Source organism: Meles meles, chromosome 1 (assembly GCF_922984935.1).
Source record: "Meles meles chromosome 1, mMelMel3.1 paternal haplotype, whole genome shotgun sequence".
In the NCBI taxonomy this organism is placed as follows: Eukaryota; Metazoa; Chordata; class Mammalia; order Carnivora; family Mustelidae; genus Meles; species Meles meles.
Window position 1 is genome coordinate 130111351 of NC_060066.1, and position 17321 is coordinate 130128671.

Here is a 17321-nt window from a genome sequence, read left to right on the forward strand (position 1 = left end):
TGTGCACCTTTTCCACCTCTTCTCATCACTGTATTCCACATGCGATCCTATTACTTTAGGTCAGATCCTGCCTCTGTTCAAAATCCTCCAATGGTTTCCCACCTTACTCCAACTAAAAATCAAAGCTTTCACAATGACTTATATGGGCCCATGTCACATGGCCCGCTTGTTACCTAATCACCTCCCCCCCTACTAGGCATCCCCATGCTCTCTCTTTCTCAGCTAAATCAGCTTCCTCACCACTGGCTGGAAAGTTTGGCACACTCCTGGTGCAAGGAACTTGCTATGCCCTCTGCCTGAAGTGTACCTTCCTTCCACATTTCTACTTGGTTCATTTTGTCTGAGTTTTTACTCGTCATCTTCTCAGTAAGCTACTGTAGCTCCTGTACTCTTGGTCTTCTATTACTCTATGTAAAATAATAATGTTTTCACTTTTATGTTTCTTTGCTATGTTTTACTTTTTGGAGCATAATATCACACACTACATTATTCATTTATATTATTTATATTTTTTTATTGTCTGTCTCTCCAGCAGAACTTAAGCTAAAAAGGGCAGGGATATATGTATTTTTTAATGTTTTGTATCCTTACCATCTAAAACAGTGTCTGGCCCAAGTAAGTGCTTAGTAGATTGTGTGTGTATAAAGACTTAGAAACTCACTCCTTAGAGTACTTTTAAGAAGAGTAATTTTAGGGATGCCTGGGTGGCTCAGTGGGTTAAGCCTCTGCCTTCAGCTCAGGTCATGATCTCAGGGTCCTGGGATCGAGTCCTGCATCGGGCTCTCTGCTCTGTGGGGAGCCTGCTTCCCCTCTCTCTCTGCCTGTCTCTCTGCCTACTTGTGATCTCTCTGTCAAATAAATAAAAATCTTTAAAAAAAAAAAGAGTAATTTTAAGGAGACAGTATATGTGTATAACATATACACACACACACACAAACACACACAAACTAAACACATAATTTTGAAAATCTAGACAAAATGGATAAGTTTCTGGAAGTATAGAAAATGCTATAATTAAAAAAAAAGAAAATGCCATAATATAAGAAAAATAGAAAATGTGAAAGGACCATTAAAAACTGAAGAGGTAAAAAAAAAAAAAATGAAAAGGTAGAGGTTAATATCCAAAATATAAAAAGAACTCATACAACTCAATAGCAAAAAAACCAATCTAATTAAAAAATGGACAGAGGATGGGAACAGACATTTTTCCAGAGAAGACATACAGATGGCCAAGACTGAAACGTGCTCAACTCACTAATCATCAGGGAAATGCAAATCAAAAACCACAATGAAATACCACCTCACACCTGTTAGGATGCCTATTACCAAAAAGACAAGATCATTTTCAATTCTGAGATTCTCTGATTTTTAAGTAACCTATTTGGGATGTTAATTAAGAACAAGCTGACCTTAGAGCTATCAAAAATATTCATTTTTTTTTCAGAATTTGATCAATGTAGGCATTATTTTCTATAAACTCCAAAACAGTTGGTAGGTAATTTGAGAAAATACTAACAATGGCCTTTTTAAAAACTGCTTTTACTGGGAAAAGTGGTCAAGGTGGACTTTTTCTTCCTCTTTCAGGACTCTGATGACACAGTGGTTTGAACCTGATATCACTCTACATGTTTCCGAACGGCATCCTCATGGGATGGTCTATTGTGAATAAAACAACCGACTGAATAGATCTCCTCTACCTCTAAGAGTGCAAGTACTCTTATAGTTAAGACTGAGGAATGCTCTTACATAAACTGGCTTCAACTCTGCTCTCAAGTTAAATAATATGGAGAAAGCATAGTCACAGATGCTTTTCCTACTTGGACAGTATGGTATAATAGAAAGGGCATGAGCTTGGGAATCAGACAGATATGAACTAGAATTCTGGCTCAGCCACTAGCATTTGTGACCTTGGATAAGTTACTTAAATTCTCTGAACCTCGATTTTATCTATGGAAAGGAAGATAAAACTTAGCCTATATAAATATGGTGAAGACCAGAAACCATTTATGTAAAACAGTTAGTACAGGGACCAGCTTATAGTAAGCATTATTCAATAAACTGACTCTTTCTCTTCCACAGTTATGATGCCTACCCTACCTTAAAATAATAACCACAAATGTCAAATGAGTAACACTTCATTTTCCCTATCTAAAAAAAACCCTTTTATACCTTTTCTTTCTTCCTCTTTCTTTGTCTCTCTCCCTCCCCCTTTCCTTTTCCCTTCATTTCCTTTCCTTCTTTCAAGATTTATTTATTTGGCAGAACACAAGCAGGCAGAGCAGCAGGCAGAGGGAGAGGAAGAAGGAGAAACAGGCTTCTTGCTAAGCAAGGAGTCCTATGCAGGGCTTGATCCCAGGACCCTAGGATCATGACCTGTGCCAAAGGCAGACACTTAAGACTGAGCCACCCAGGCACACCCCACCTTTTTTTTTTAAGATTTTATTTGACCAAGAGAGCACAAGCAGGGGAAGGGGCAGAGGGAGAGGGAGAGGCAGGCTCCCCACTAAGCTGAGAGCCTAGCACAGGGTTTAATCCCGGGATCCTGGGATCATGCCCTGGGCTGAAGGTGGACACTTAACCAACTGAGCCACCCAGGTGCCCATCCTCTGGCATTCCAATCTGTTTGATGACACTGCCTTATAAATGATAAAATAGAAGTACATAAAAATCCCTTATCTTGTACCACCAAATCCACCAGTTGACCCTCATCTATGTCAGCACTTTCTGCCTCCCCTCTAGGGATACGGTAGCCCTGGCTCCCCCTACACTGAATTCCTCCATAGCGCTTCTGGTTCTACCATTTTTTTCTTCTTTAGAGAGAGAGAGAGAGAGCACACGTGAGCAGGCAGGGAGGGAAGGTGGAAGGGAGGGGCGGAGAGGGAATACAGGGCTCCATGCAGGGCTCAAGCCCACCACTCTGAGATCATGACCTCAGCCGAAATCAAGAGTCTGACTCTTAACTGACTGAGCCACGCAGGTGCCCGTGGTTCAATACTTTTCATCTTCTCAAGAACTTCATTCCTGCAGTGGCCACCTTCACTACCATATCATTGATTTCTTCCTCTAGGATGGCCCGTTCCTATCAACAAACATGCTCCAGAACTGCACTGTGTAATACGGAAATCACCAACACCCGTGGCTATTTAAATACAGGAGAATGAAACTACATTAAAAATCAATTGTGCTGGCCATACACCTGGTGTATGTTGCCACATTTTGCTTGTGATTTCCTTACTGGGCATTGCAGGTTATATAATATTTCTATTACTGGGGAAAGTTCCATGGGGCAGCACTATTCCAGCATATCCTATTTTAAAAACAAACAAAGAGCCCCTGCCCTGATACTATATCCATACTCAGGCTGTCAACCCATTTCTTTGCTCCCTTTAACAGTCACACTTCTTTTTTTTTTTTTTTTTTTTTTTTTTTAATTTATTTGACAGACAGAGACCACAAGTAGAGAGGCAGGCAGAGAGAGAGAGAGGGAAGCAGGCTCGCCGCCGAGCAGAGAGCCCGATGCGGGACTCGATCCCAGGACCCTGAGATCATGACCTGAGCCGTTCCCCAACTCATTTTCTCCTAATCTACTCAAATCAAGGTCTCCTTTCCAAACGCCTCTGAAACTGGTCTCATCCAGTTATTAGTGCTATTCTTGATGCCGATCAATGATCACTTCTCTTCCTACCTTGCTCGCCCCACAGAAACGGCATCACTGCTTCCTTCTTCAGTTCTGAGAGACCACCTCTTCTGGTTTTCCAGCTCTCTTCCTAACCACTCCCTTTCCTGGCTTTCTACCACCTGTGCTGTAAACCTGGAGCTAAAAGTGAAACTAAAAAGAGCTGAATTCTCCCAAGCAAATCTCACATAACCCCAACATTTTAAATATTGTTCATATATTGATGACTCAAAACTCTCCCTAGTCCCAATCTTTCCCTAAAACACCAGATCTGCATATTCAACTACTTCACTGACATTTCCCGGAAGAGTATAGAAGGCATTTCAATTTTAATGTATCCAGAATAGAACTCTTGATCTGGAGGGAGCTTTCATCCTCAAACCTGCATCAACACAGCCTGAATCTTAACAAATGGAGCCAGCATCCACCTACTTGAGGGTCACCACTTTTTCTCCCCTTCACTAACATAATCCATCTCCGAAAATGTATCCCGAATGTGTCCTTACCTCCATCTTCACTGTTCCCTCAATAGTCCTAACCACCATTTCTCCCCACTCAGATGACAAGAACCTCATAACTGGTTTTCTTTACTATCATTTTCTCTGGAATTTGTTCTCCAACTAGCAAGCAGAATAATATTTTAAAAACATTAGGTTTATGACACTCTTCCCACCTAAAAACTTTGTCATACTTCCCCTGGATTAAAATTAAAACTAAACCTCTAAGTAAGACCCAAATCTCTGTAGGATCTGGGCCCTACTATTCTCTCCAGCCTTTCCAGCCACTCATCCCTTTATTGACTATGCTTTCGGCACAGTGGCCTTTTCTTCTGGTCTTCACAACTCTAAATTAGTTCCAGCCGTAGAACTCCCGCATTAGCATAAAGTGTTCCTTGGCCTGAAACACTCTTCTCCAGGATTTTCACAAGGCTGGCTCCTTCTTGTCATCAGGGTTTCAATTTCCTTGAATATAACTTCCTTAGTCAATCTAACGTGATCATCCCTGTCTACCACATCACTTTGTTTATTTCTCTTATAGTAATTATCGTGGATATTTTCTTATTTACCAATTTATTGTTTAGTGCCTCTTTTTCCCCACTAAACCGCAACCTCTTTGAACACAGACACTCTCTGTCTTGCTTACCCTTATATACTTAGTACCTTATTAGAATACCTGGCACAAAGTAGGAGCTCAAAAAATATGTTGAATAAATGCTTACATCATCTGCTATTCATACCCGTATTTTAGAAGAACTGCTCAAATTCTAAATGAGGACAATCTCTGCCACATTTTCTTTAGTGAAGTTCAATATTTTCCAATGATTTTATTCTGGTTTGTACAAATGGCATTCATGGTTAGCATTCAATCTTGGAAGAAACACTAAATTATACACATATGCTACCCATATTTGTAAAAGTTAAAAACCCTAACAGCTTGAAAACAACATAAAATCTCATGGTTTGAAAGCTGAAACTTACCCTCTGATAGCACTGAGGCAGAGTATTTTCCAATACCGGAGGAGTTCTCTGCATTAATATTCCAACAGACTCTCTTAAAAGAGGAATAACACTAAACAAAAGTAAAAAAAAAATTATTAAAGCCACATTCTGATAGTCCCATTCTGTAAGAAAGTAGTCATATAATGCTTCTATACTAGAACATAACAAGATTTATCAGAATAATATGAGGAAAAAGAATCTAGTCATTCTAAATTTTCCGTATGATCAGTAAGTTATTATCTAAAGTAAAAGAGCTAGGGGCGCCTGGGTGGCTCAGTCATTAAGCGTCTGCCTTCTGCTCAGGTCATGATCCCAGGGTCCTGGGATCAGGCCAAGCATCAGGCTCCCTGCTCAGCGGGAAGCCTGCTTCTACCCCTCCCACTCCTCCTGCTTGTGTTCCCTCTCTTGCTGTGTCTCTCTCTGTCAAATAAATAAATAAAATCTCAAATAAAATAAAATAAAATAAAATAAAAGAGCTAGACCAAAATACACCAATGTATGAAACACTAAACTAGGGGCGCCTGGGTGGCTCAGTGGGTTAAGCCTCTGCCTTCAGCTCAGGTCATGATCTCAGGGTCCTGGGATCGAGTCCCGCATCGGGCTTTCTGCTAAGCGGGGAGCCTGCTTCCCTCTCTCTTTCTGCCTGACTCTCTGCCTACTTGTGATCTCTCTCTGTCAAATTAAAAGAAAAAAAAAAAAAAAAAAAAAAGAAACACTAAACTACACCACTGAATAGTATTGGAGCATCTAAAAATCTAAACACAGCAGTCATTCAACTACTATTTAAAATAAATTTCAATTGGCCAGAAGCTTCCAAAGTAATCTATAAGGCACATCATGGCTGAGTGCTCCTTAGTGTTTATCAAATGTTTACATGTATATCTGAACAGGATATATACAAAATGTATACTGTAAAGGAATATACAAAAAAATTAATATGGTACATTAGTCCATTCATCCAATACTTTTACAGCCCAATTCTATATCAGTCTTCTTTCATGATTCAAAAAATACAGAAGCCTGGATATAACCACAGATCTAGTGTATCAACACCTTTAGTGATGGGGCCCAAACATCCATCTGTACTGAAGTAGCTAGTCCTCCACTAGTATTTGGAAATTACTATTTTAAGCTATTTGGATGATTAAGTGTACAGAAACAAGTAACAGTATAATGATAAGGGTGACTCAGTGCAATAGTTCTCTCATCTAGACATCGGGTTCACCTTAGTACAGTCTTATTTGTTTTCATTTCTGACATAAAATATCTGAGGGAAGGCCAAGGCATCTGTTTTAAACAGCTCTCCACATGATTCCACTGAATCAGGGTGGCAATGCCCTGCTCTATTGCTTGAAGCACACTAAGAAAGAGGTCAGACAGCTTCATTACACTTAATAGCTTAAACTACAGTGCTCTCTTTCAAACGTGGAGAATCTCAAACTTCCCGAAGTAAAAACCCTCCGAATTATAGCTGGAGGAGATAGAGATAAAAGGAACATATATACATTTCAAGAAAGGCAGAAGTTGAGACGTACCTTAAAAATTAGTAATATTTCTTTTTTAAGTTTTATTTTTATTTAAGCAAACACACACCCAACATGGGGCTTGAACTCAGGACCCCAAGATCAAGAGTCACATGCTCCTCTAACTGAGCCAGCCAGGTGCCCCCCAAATTAGTGATATTTCTGACAGGTGGAAAGGAAGAGAAGACATTAAAAGAACAAAGACAATGAGAACAGAGACAATGCTTGTCTTGTTCACAATTATATTCCCAAGGATGCCTAGTAAAATGCCCGTCATAAAGTGGGCCCACAGTAAAAACCTGTTGGTTAAATCAATGACAGATTTATAAATATTAGAAGTTTTAGAATCTAGATTAAAGATAGGAAATAGCCACAGGGAAGCATTGACAAGTCCTTTCCCACACTTTCTGTGCACAGTGAGAAGTACTTGGATAATGAGAGTAAGACAGGAACAGAGACAACTAGGAAAATTAAACAGATACTGAGAGAAATAACCAGTGTCTAATTGGATATAGTAAAGCAACATCAAGGACAAGCCCAAAAGTTAAAATGTATGGAGGGGATGGCAATAGTGAAAATGAAATTATCAATGTAGAGAGGAGGTTAAGTCATATTCAAGCAAAAATACTCTTTAGTCAGATTAAGAGCTAAAAATAATTAGATACCACCCTTAATTCCTTCTTCTCCCTTCAAACCCCCATGCTCTAAATTCTAAAAGTTCTCATGATTTAACACCCTACATATTTCTTGATTCCATACCCTCCCCTTCATTCTATTACACATGTCTACAATAATCTCCGTATCTTCCCTTGGATTATTATAATAGCCTCCTAAGTGGGCCATTTTTTAGTATATGTGCTGCCGAAGCGAGCACTAAGTGGGTCATTTTTATCTCTAGTCTTATTTCAAGTCCACTGTGATAGTCAGCTTCGAAGATGGATCCCAATAGTCCATGTCTCCCTAGTATTCATGTTCTTGTGTAATCCCCTGCTCTTCTCTTCAGTGTGGGCTGGACCTAATGACTCGCTGCTAATGAATAAAGTACAGCAAAAGGGACAAGATGGGACTTCTAAAATTAGATTAAAAGACTCCGCCTTCCGTCTTGTTCCCCTGCTCTCTTGCTCTCTCACTTCTTCACTCATGGCTGTCATGGTGTGAGCTGTTCTATGGAGAGGCCCAAGTGACAGGGCACCGAGGGATGCCTCTGGAGGAGAACTGAGATCCTCAGTCCAATAGTATAGAAGGAACTGAATACTTTCAACAACCACTTCAGTGAGCTTAGAAATAGATTCTACCCCAAATGAACGTTGGAATAACTGTAGCCCTGGCCAACACCTTGACTGCCACCTTGTAAATGACCCTGAGCCAGAGAGCCCCACTGGATATGACCAGGTTCCTGAAGCAAAGTAGACTATAAGATAATGCCTGTTATTTTAGCTACTAGGTTTTTGTATACTTTGTTATGCATCCTTAGATAACTAATACAACCATTCTTTATAAAACTATTAGACCAATTTATCTAAAATCAGTTATCTGATTCTGTCCCTTCCCCATTAAAAAAAAATCCCTTGAAAGCTCCTCCATGACTTGGGGATTAAATGTAAGCTCTTTAACATGGTATATTTTTGGATCTGCCCCCCCCCTAACTTCACCTTCTATCAATCCTTGCTTCATATTTTCAGCCCTCTAAATAAATATACCTGGACTTTACTTTTGGCGTTCCTCCTTTCATGCTTTGCTCATGCTGTTACCTCTGCCTAGAATGTCCCTAAACTGCCCTGTAGTCTGGCTTCTATTCCTTCTTTAAAATCTCAAGTGTCACCCCTTCTAGGGTATATTTCCTGATCCCAAACTGTTTTCCAAACTGTATGAAATGTCCTCTCTGTGCTGCTATTAAAAAAAAAAAAAAAAATCTGATACCTATGGTAATGTTAGAGGGAGAGCAACTGAAGTGGAGTTAAGGATTTTGACAGTAAAAGAATATTGGTTATTTCTTCAACTAAACTGAAGAGCAGTGTCTGTTTCTACCTACTGTGCCGTTATTACACAGGTGAGGATGCCCTGGGTTTATAAGAAAAGGCAAAGAAAAACAAGATGGTAGACTGATAAGGTAACAATTCAACCATTATGACATTTTTCTTTCCTCCCTCCTTCATTTTTAGGGAAAAAGTAAGCAGTATTTTTATATGCGTTAAAATTTTTATGTTTCCCCACCTTCCTTACTACTATTCAGAAAGTAAGGCACCAAAATGGTCCTCCTAGAATAAGAAAAAAGTTTGAGAATAAAAAAAGTTTTCTTAATTCCTCTAGGAGGCACATAGAAAAATTTCGCTCTTTTGAGCATTTTTTCTTCAATCTTTATCCCAAGGAACTGCTAATAATGCCTAAAGATATCTGAGGTGAAAAATGCACTCGAATAGAAATCACTTGAGATACTTGAGATACACTTGGCAAATTGACTTACTCCATCATTAATTAGGTAATCCTGCAAATGAATTTTTATTAAGCAACTGCTAAGAATAAGCAATTATTAAGCACTACTGTATACTCTGCTTGGCATCAGATTTTCTAGAACCAGATGGAATCCAACTCTTGAGTTGCTAATGAAGGTCTAGACCACCAAAGGAACTTGCCTAAGGACACAGCTAGTGAGGAGAGCCAGAATAATAAGACCGAGTCTTTTGACTCTAACTTCAGTTTCGAAAAGTTAAAGTCAACAAACATTTATTATATGCCTACTATTTGTCGAGCATGTGCTAGGCACTGAAAATAAAAAGATAAATAATATACAATAGCTACTTCAAAAGGATTCACAAGTTTTGAAAAAGCCTATAGACAAGTGACTGGAAATCAGGCAACAAACACTTATTCAGGGCCTACCATTTGGAAGAAGGCACATATGAATGCGAAACAACTAGACAGGATGCCTATACCCATTTTCATTTCCCATGAACTTCTGGCGACAGTTTTCTTTATTACTAAGTTGTAAACTTTTTTTTTTTAAGAGTTTATTTATTTGACAGAGATCACAAGTAGGCAGAGAGGCAGGCAGAGAGAGAGAGAGAGAGATAGGAGGAAGCAGGCTCCCTGCTGAGCAGAGAACCCGATGCGGGGCTCGATCCCAGGACCCTGAGATCATGACCTGAGCAGAAGGCAGAGGCTTAACCCACTGAGCCACCCAGGCGCCCCTGTAAACTTACTTTTAAATCTACTTTTAAAAATAAAGAAGAGTTGGGAAAACTGGAAAAGAACCCAACTCTACTATAGCATAAGGCATACAATATGAACAATGATACTATTAAGCAATAGGTGTGAAACATCTTTTTGCAAACAACTTTAAAATACTTGATGTTTTAGAATATCCTAGGCATATAGTCTTATTTTTCTAATTTATGTGTGATTTAAAACACAATAAAGAGACAACTGAGTCCAAGCTATAATAATCCTTGAAGAGATTGGCCTTCAAACCTTAAGGACATTCCTCGAATACACACTCTCTCTCTTTTTTTAAAGATTTAATTTATTTATTTGGCAGAGAGAGAGAGAGAGATCACAAGTAGGCAGAGAAGCGGGCAGAGGGAGAGGGAGAAGCAGGCTCCCTGCTAAGCAGAGAGTCCCATGCGGGACTCGATCCCAGGACCCTGAGACCATGACCTGAGCCACCCAGGCGCCCCTCTAATACAGTCTTTAATAAGTCACCCAGAAAAAAAAAAGTCACCCAGAACCATCTATAAATTTATCCAAATCTTTGTTCAAATTTTTATGTCTATTATTTCATGTATGTTGCCTCCCAAAGCCAGTTGCTCCTAACTACCACATCAGTTAAAAAAAAAAAAAAAGAAAGAGGGGCGCCTGGGTGGTTCAGTGGGTTAAAGCCTCTGCCTTTGGCTCAGGTCATGATCCCAGGGTCCTGGGATTGAGCCCCGCATCGGGCTCTCTGCTCGGCGGGGAGCCTGCTTCCTCCTCTCTGCCTGCTTCTCTGCCTCTTTGTGATCTCTGTCAAATAAATGAATAAAAAATCTTTAAAAAAAAAAAAAAAAGAAAGAAAAACCCTAATATTTTCTCTTTTTCCATAAAATTTGTTTTCACATGTGGCCCTTAGTTTGAAGATTGTAGAACTGGTGAAGAATTTTCATGATTACAGATAACAAACTATTAAAAGTAACAGGGAATTTAGAGATCACTCATTTTAACACTCAGTTCAAGAACCATAATGCATAATCCTGATAGGCTTAGTCGGTTAAGCCTCTGACTCTTGATTTTGGCTCAGATCATGATCTCAAGGTGGTGAGATCAAGTTCATCTGAGGTTCCACGCTCAGCAAGTACAGGGAGTCTGTTTAAGATTCTTTCCCTCTACCCCTACCCCTGCCCCTAGTGTGAGCAAGCACATGTGCTCTCTCTCTAAAAAAAAAAAAAAAAAAAAAGAAAAGAAAAAAAAATCATAATGCAAATGAACATTTTAATAAAATTAATTTTAAAATAACTAAATAAAATTTATCATAGTTGATATAAGGAGTTAATAATAACAGCGTATTTTTAAGGTAAGTATCAATGATATAAAATTCAAAATGGTTGCCTGCTTCAATGGAATTTTAATAAAATGTTTACATTCAACAGCATTTCACCAAAGCACACTGATGTGTCACACTAATTTTGTCCAACAGTAATTCTGAAATTATTTAAGGATTTCAGCTGTATCTGTAAGTAGGTCATGAAACTGTGGTGGAAAAAGAAAGGTGCTTGCTAAGTTGCATAGTGATATAGCAATTTAGAACGAAGGTCAATTTCTATAACAATTTCAAAGATCATAAAATGTAAAAGAAACCTGCAGAAATTTTATTTTTGCCTTTTAAAATTGTGTTTAGCTCAGGAGTTTGTGTCCATATTTTTCTGATTAACTATCGTAGTGGGAAATCATAAAACAGATTTTAGCATGCATCTATCTACCCATAATGAAAGGATATGGGGGAAAAGACAAGCTTAGCAAATTCCTGACTTAGCTAACACTCACAGCTGCATCCAAACCCAAAAAGTAAGCATTTGGAAACAATTAGAGGTTCACTTCTGGTTGACTAACTCAATTCTAACTTTTAACACTGAAACACCATTTTCCTAGCATATATAAAAGGCATGAGTCATTCGGTATATGAGTTTACCAGTAAAACAGGGTAATGGTTTAATTCTTCAAAAGCTGAAGGTAAATTAAATGTATAATCATATAGTCATAAACATAAACTTAATGTAGACTTAAATGCTAACAGATTAAATAAGCAAGTTATTACTCTTTATTGCCAGTAACTTTGCAAATGAAAATATATTCAAATTTCACTTGAGAAGCAGCTTTTAGTGAGAGTCTCACCATTTCAACTGTAAATTATCTAGCAGTAATGATAAACAAGCCAAACAAAAGAAAAGGGGATAGATTATGTAAACTTCTGAAGAACAGACTAGTGATAATCATAATGCTAGGCAATAAAAAATTTCAGAGCTGAAACTATTACTTAGATCTGAGAATAAACATATAATTAAAACATAATCAATGATTCAGCTTTTTGAATTGGCTTATGGGCTCAGTCCTTCTGCACATTATCAAGGGTTCTTACAATTTATGAACCTAGAAAAAGATAGGTGTACTTTTTAAAGAACCCATAAACTTTGAAGGTCTGGTATATGTCATACACTTGAAAATGTTTAGTGGACAAAAAGCCAAAGAAAACTGGCCCAAAGTTGAAATATACTTTACATTTAGACACAGTAGTCTTAGGGCAAGCTGTAAATAAGCAGTCATATTTGCATAAATAAGATTATTTCATAGTGATGAACAATTACCTATTAACACAGAATTTCAAGAATCATAAAGCAAGGGTGCCTGGGTGGTTCATTCGGTTAAGCCTCTGACTCTTGATTTTTGGCTCAGGTCATAATCTCAAAGTTGTGAGATCAAGCCCCAAGTGGGGCTAATACAGAAGAGATAACTCCATACCACAGGAACTGTGGTTTACCTTATAATTATGCTAGGTTTCAAAACCTACGGTTTAAAATCAATGCACACAGTACCTACTTTAGTCAATAATGGTGATAACTGGATACCCTAAAATACCCCTAATTCAGAGCCAAAGTCATAAAAAGGTCACCCTTTCCTCAAACTTCTGGAACTTAGTTATAACACCTAATAAATCTGGTCTTTGGACCAAAAGCATTAGTAAGTAATATCATATTAGTAAGTAATTAGTAATGTCTTTGTTTAGACAACACTTAATAGTGTTTAAAGTGCTTTCATAATTTTTTTCTTATTTGATCCTCACATCAGCCTTAAGTAACCTTAAGAAAAACATTCCATTCTGAAATGACAGAATGTCAGATATAGGCAAGATTTTAAGAGATATTTAGGCCAGCTCCCTCATTTTGCATAAGAGAAAACCAGCTCAGGGAGATCAAGACAACTTGCTCTTTGTTACATACTAGGAAGAGGCAGAGTTGGATGGCTGATTCCAATGCTAAAGTTCTCTGGACTCCACTACAGCGTCTCATTATGATTAAGTCCTCTAGAGTCAGAGATCGTGTCATGTTCTTTTTAGTCCCAGTGCCCAGCACAGTACTGGGAATATATAAGCACTTGGCACATGTCTGCTGAATATATAATCTATTTAAGAACGTCAAACACTCTGGAAGATTTTAAGATTATAGAATAGCCCTTGTTTGATGTGACTTTCAACCCTTCAAAGTAATAGCTAAATAGAAAAACAACAGGGGTCCCCTCAATTTAGTTACTCCCCCAAAGAATTTTTTGTTGAAGATTTATTTGACAGAGAGAGAGATTGCGAGATAGCAAGAGACAGAGAGAGCAGAAGCAGGGGGAGCAGGAAGCAAAGGGAGAGGGAAGAAGCAGGCTCCTGCCAAGTCAGGAGCCAGATGTGAGGCTTGATTCCAGGACACTGGGATCATGACCTGAGCTAGAGGCAGATGCTTAACTGACTGAGCCACCCACATGCCCCTCCCAAAAGAATTTCTAATAAAAAGAAGCAAAAGTATCTTATCCTCTATTCAAGTACAGATGAGAAAGAATTAAACTCAGTCAGGAGCAATCATTGTTCCCAATTCTTGATTTGTAATTTATTATCTTAATAAAAGCTCCTTTCTTTATTCTCATGAATAGAAACTAAAATCAAACCAGCTATATAAGAAAAAAGTTATTAAATCATTTATTATATATCCATAAAGAACAAGGGTGTAGATAAAAAAAAATAAGTGCAAATTCACACTGATATCCTGTCAAGAGGTAGGGAACTGGAACAAGACAAGGGATCAATGAAGGAAAAGGGCAAAAAGCGCCACAAAATACAGTTTTCAGAAGATGGGGCAGGAATAAATTCACATTTTTTGTATTACATATGGTGACATTTGTATTGAAAAGATAATGAGACCTGGAAGAACCTCCCCACTACCTCAGTAACCCATTTGAAAGCAGCAGCTGGAGGATGGACAAAAGCAGGAGATAAAGTTCTTTAAGGAAATCTGCATTTTGCAAACAGTTTAGACATGAAAACACAGGATCTTGTTTAGAAAAACCAGATAAGACGGCAGGAAATATTCATCACCATTATCAAAATCAAATTAATTATCATTCACATAGGTTCAGTGATCACAAATTTTAACTCAGAACAAAAAGGACTTGAGGTCAGCAAGAAAAATGCAAAAGGACTGGAACCAAAGTGCTGATTGATCTCTAGGTTCAACAAGGTTATTAGGAATCTGGGCTAAACTGTCTGGTGAAAGTTAAAAAATGGTATACCTGTAACTGATTCAATCTGTGCGGTATTCAAACCATAACATTTCCTCACCCTATAGTAACAGAGCTTTGTCTCTAGATGTGTGTGTTCCTGTGAAGAACCTGGTATCCAGGAAGGAGGGCAGAGACAAGTAGCAAAGGGCGTTGTTAATATGCAGCAACTCGTCTGACCTCTTAAATGATGGAAGCAGTCACCAACATACTGTATTTTTTTTATTCTTTTATATTTCTTTTATTCTTTCCCTCCTTTCTCTCTGTCTCTTTTCCCTCACTTGATAATGAATGAATGAGGCAGTTAACTATGGGGGAAGAAAAAGGGGCATGTGAGAAACCTTTTAAGTGAATGGTGCCTGCTTTCCAAAAGCATTCCTTTTGGGACAGAAAGGAGGCAAGCAATTAACACACTGCTTCCCAATTTTTTGCCAATTTGTGCTAGACTTTATATATCTTAACCCACTTAATCCAGACATAACAAATTATGAGGTAAGCATTACTGTTAACCCCACTCTAAAGCTGAAAAATTGAGGCATAGAGAGACTAAGGCACCATAGAGCTAACTGGTTCTGAAACCAGAACTTGAACCCAGGCACTTGGTCTCCATAGCAAATGCTCTTAGCCACACTGCAGTATTTCCTCCAATGAAGTCATCAACATGGCTTTGCTAACTCTCACAAAGCACCTCTGCCTACAGGAGAGGTCTGACTTTTAGGAAAAGCTGACCCTCAGGGTGAAGAGGAAGCCTGGACCACAAAAAGAAATTTAAAAGCTCAGGAAAAGAGGAGCAGTAATAACAATGTAAATGTTTTCCACTATCTGAGAGCTGATTGGTCTTGTCAAAACTTGAATAGAAGCAAATTCCTACACCTAGTTACCATTATGGGCCCATCTTCAATGATAACTTCCAAAGTCACTGTTTGTGAGAAGTAAACCAAACATGGGAAATAAAAAACAAAGGCAAAAGGACCCTTATTAAATTGTTTATACAAATCAAACATTTAAAATACCACTCTGAGAACTGACCTTTTACTGAGTATCTCAAGGTAGATTTCTAATTGCTACACTAAACTGGATGTTGACTACATGAAAATACTTGGTTGCTGAGATATGGATATGGGGAGAGATCATGTTTTCCAAGGATTAATTAAGCAAGAGAACAGAGTAACTTAAGTGCAGGCTATAGCTAGTGGGAAGAGAGTTTGAAATTAATTACACACAACTTAACAATTAATATTAAAACTGAAGAACCAAGAGGAGCTATGTTTTTTTTCTTTTGGCAGCCGAGTGAAAAGAAGTGGAAAAAAAAAAGTAAGAACGAATAAGTGACTCAGAGTTGAAAAAACAATGATTTCCACCTTTAAAGATTTATGTTTACTTTTTATTGTATTTTTACAAAGATTTTTATTTGTCAGAGAGAGAGAGAGAGAGAGACAGCGTGCACGCACAAGCAAGGCAAGGAGCAGCCACAGGGAGAGGGAAAAGCTGGCTTCCTGCTCAGTGGGGCTCAATCCCAGGACCCTGAAATCATGACCTGAGCTTAACTGACTGAGCCACCCAGCTGTCCCCCACTTTTAACTGTATTTTTTAAAAAAGTATTTTAATTCCAGTTAATTAATATACTGTGTTATAGTAGTTTCAGGTATACAATATAGTGATTCAAAAATTCCATATATTATTCAGTGCTGGTGATAAGTGTACTCTTAATTCCCTTTACCTCTTTCACCCATCCCCCACCCTACTTTTACTTTTTTTAAAGGCTAAAAATGTCAATGATTCTAAAGTCAAAAGTATATTAAATATATATATATACATATATATATATATATATGTATGTATGTATGTATATATTTAAAGTCTCACTTCTAATCCCTTCTCTTTGCCAAGAGGTAAACATACTTGCTTTTGGTTCATTCTTTTAGAGTTTCTTTTGGAAATTTATAAGAGAACATGCATGTTATATATGCATCTCTTCTCTTGCTTCTATAAAAGGTAGCATGTGGTAAATTATCAAGGCGTTGCTTTTTTTTTTCTTTTCTTTTCTAAGTAGGCTCCATGCCTAGTGTGAAGCCCAAAGCAGGGCTTGAACTCAGGACCCCAAGATCAAGACATGAGCTGAGATCAGGAGTCAGATACTCAACTGACTCAGCCACCCTGGCATCCCTCAAGTGTTTTTTAAATAATATATCTTGACAATCACATATTACCATATAGAGGTCTTCCCTATTCTTTTTATTATTATGATAAAAAACATTAAGTTTACTGTCTTGACCGTTTCTCAGTAACAGCAGTGTTAACACTCTTGTGAAAAGATCTCTAGAACTTTTTCGTGCTGTAACAGTGGAATTCCATACCAATTAAACACTAATTTCTTTTCCTCTCTGCTCTGGCCCTTGTCAACCACCTTTTTACTTTCTGTTTCTGTAATTCTGACTACTTCATCTATTTCATCTGAATGGACATATCATATAGTACTTGTCCCTTTTGGACTGGCTCATTTTGCTTAGCAAAATGTTAAGAGTCACCTATGTTTTATCATGTGACAGCACTTCCTTCTTTTTAAAGACTGCCTAATATTCCACTGTATGTATGTACATTTCTGTTAATCTGTTCATCTGTTGATGGACATCTATCTGGGTTACTTCCACCTCTTATCTCTTGCACATAATGCTACAATGAACACAGGTATGTGCACATCTCTTTGAGATCCTGCTCTGATGTATATCCGGAAGTGGGATTGCTGGTAAATCTATTTTTCTTTCTGAAGAACATCTGTATTTTCCATAATGGTTGTACCACGCCATGCCTATCAATACTGTACAAAAGTTCCAAATGCTC

General features: G+C 38.1%; 1 protein-coding gene across 2 annotated transcripts in view; it reads right to left on the reverse strand.

Moving 5' to 3' along the window:
• The window catches only part of SLC30A7 (solute carrier family 30 member 7), a 90054-nt gene that overhangs the window by 16706 nt on the left and 56027 nt on the right, over positions 1 to 17321 (reverse strand). For both annotated transcript variants that reach the window (XM_046016709.1, XM_046016702.1), the window contains exon 9: positions 5155 to 5245. In XM_046016709.1, coding sequence (XP_045872665.1) covers positions 5155 to 5245 — 91 coding nt within the window. The remainder of the gene's footprint in view (positions 1 to 5154; positions 5246 to 17321) is intronic.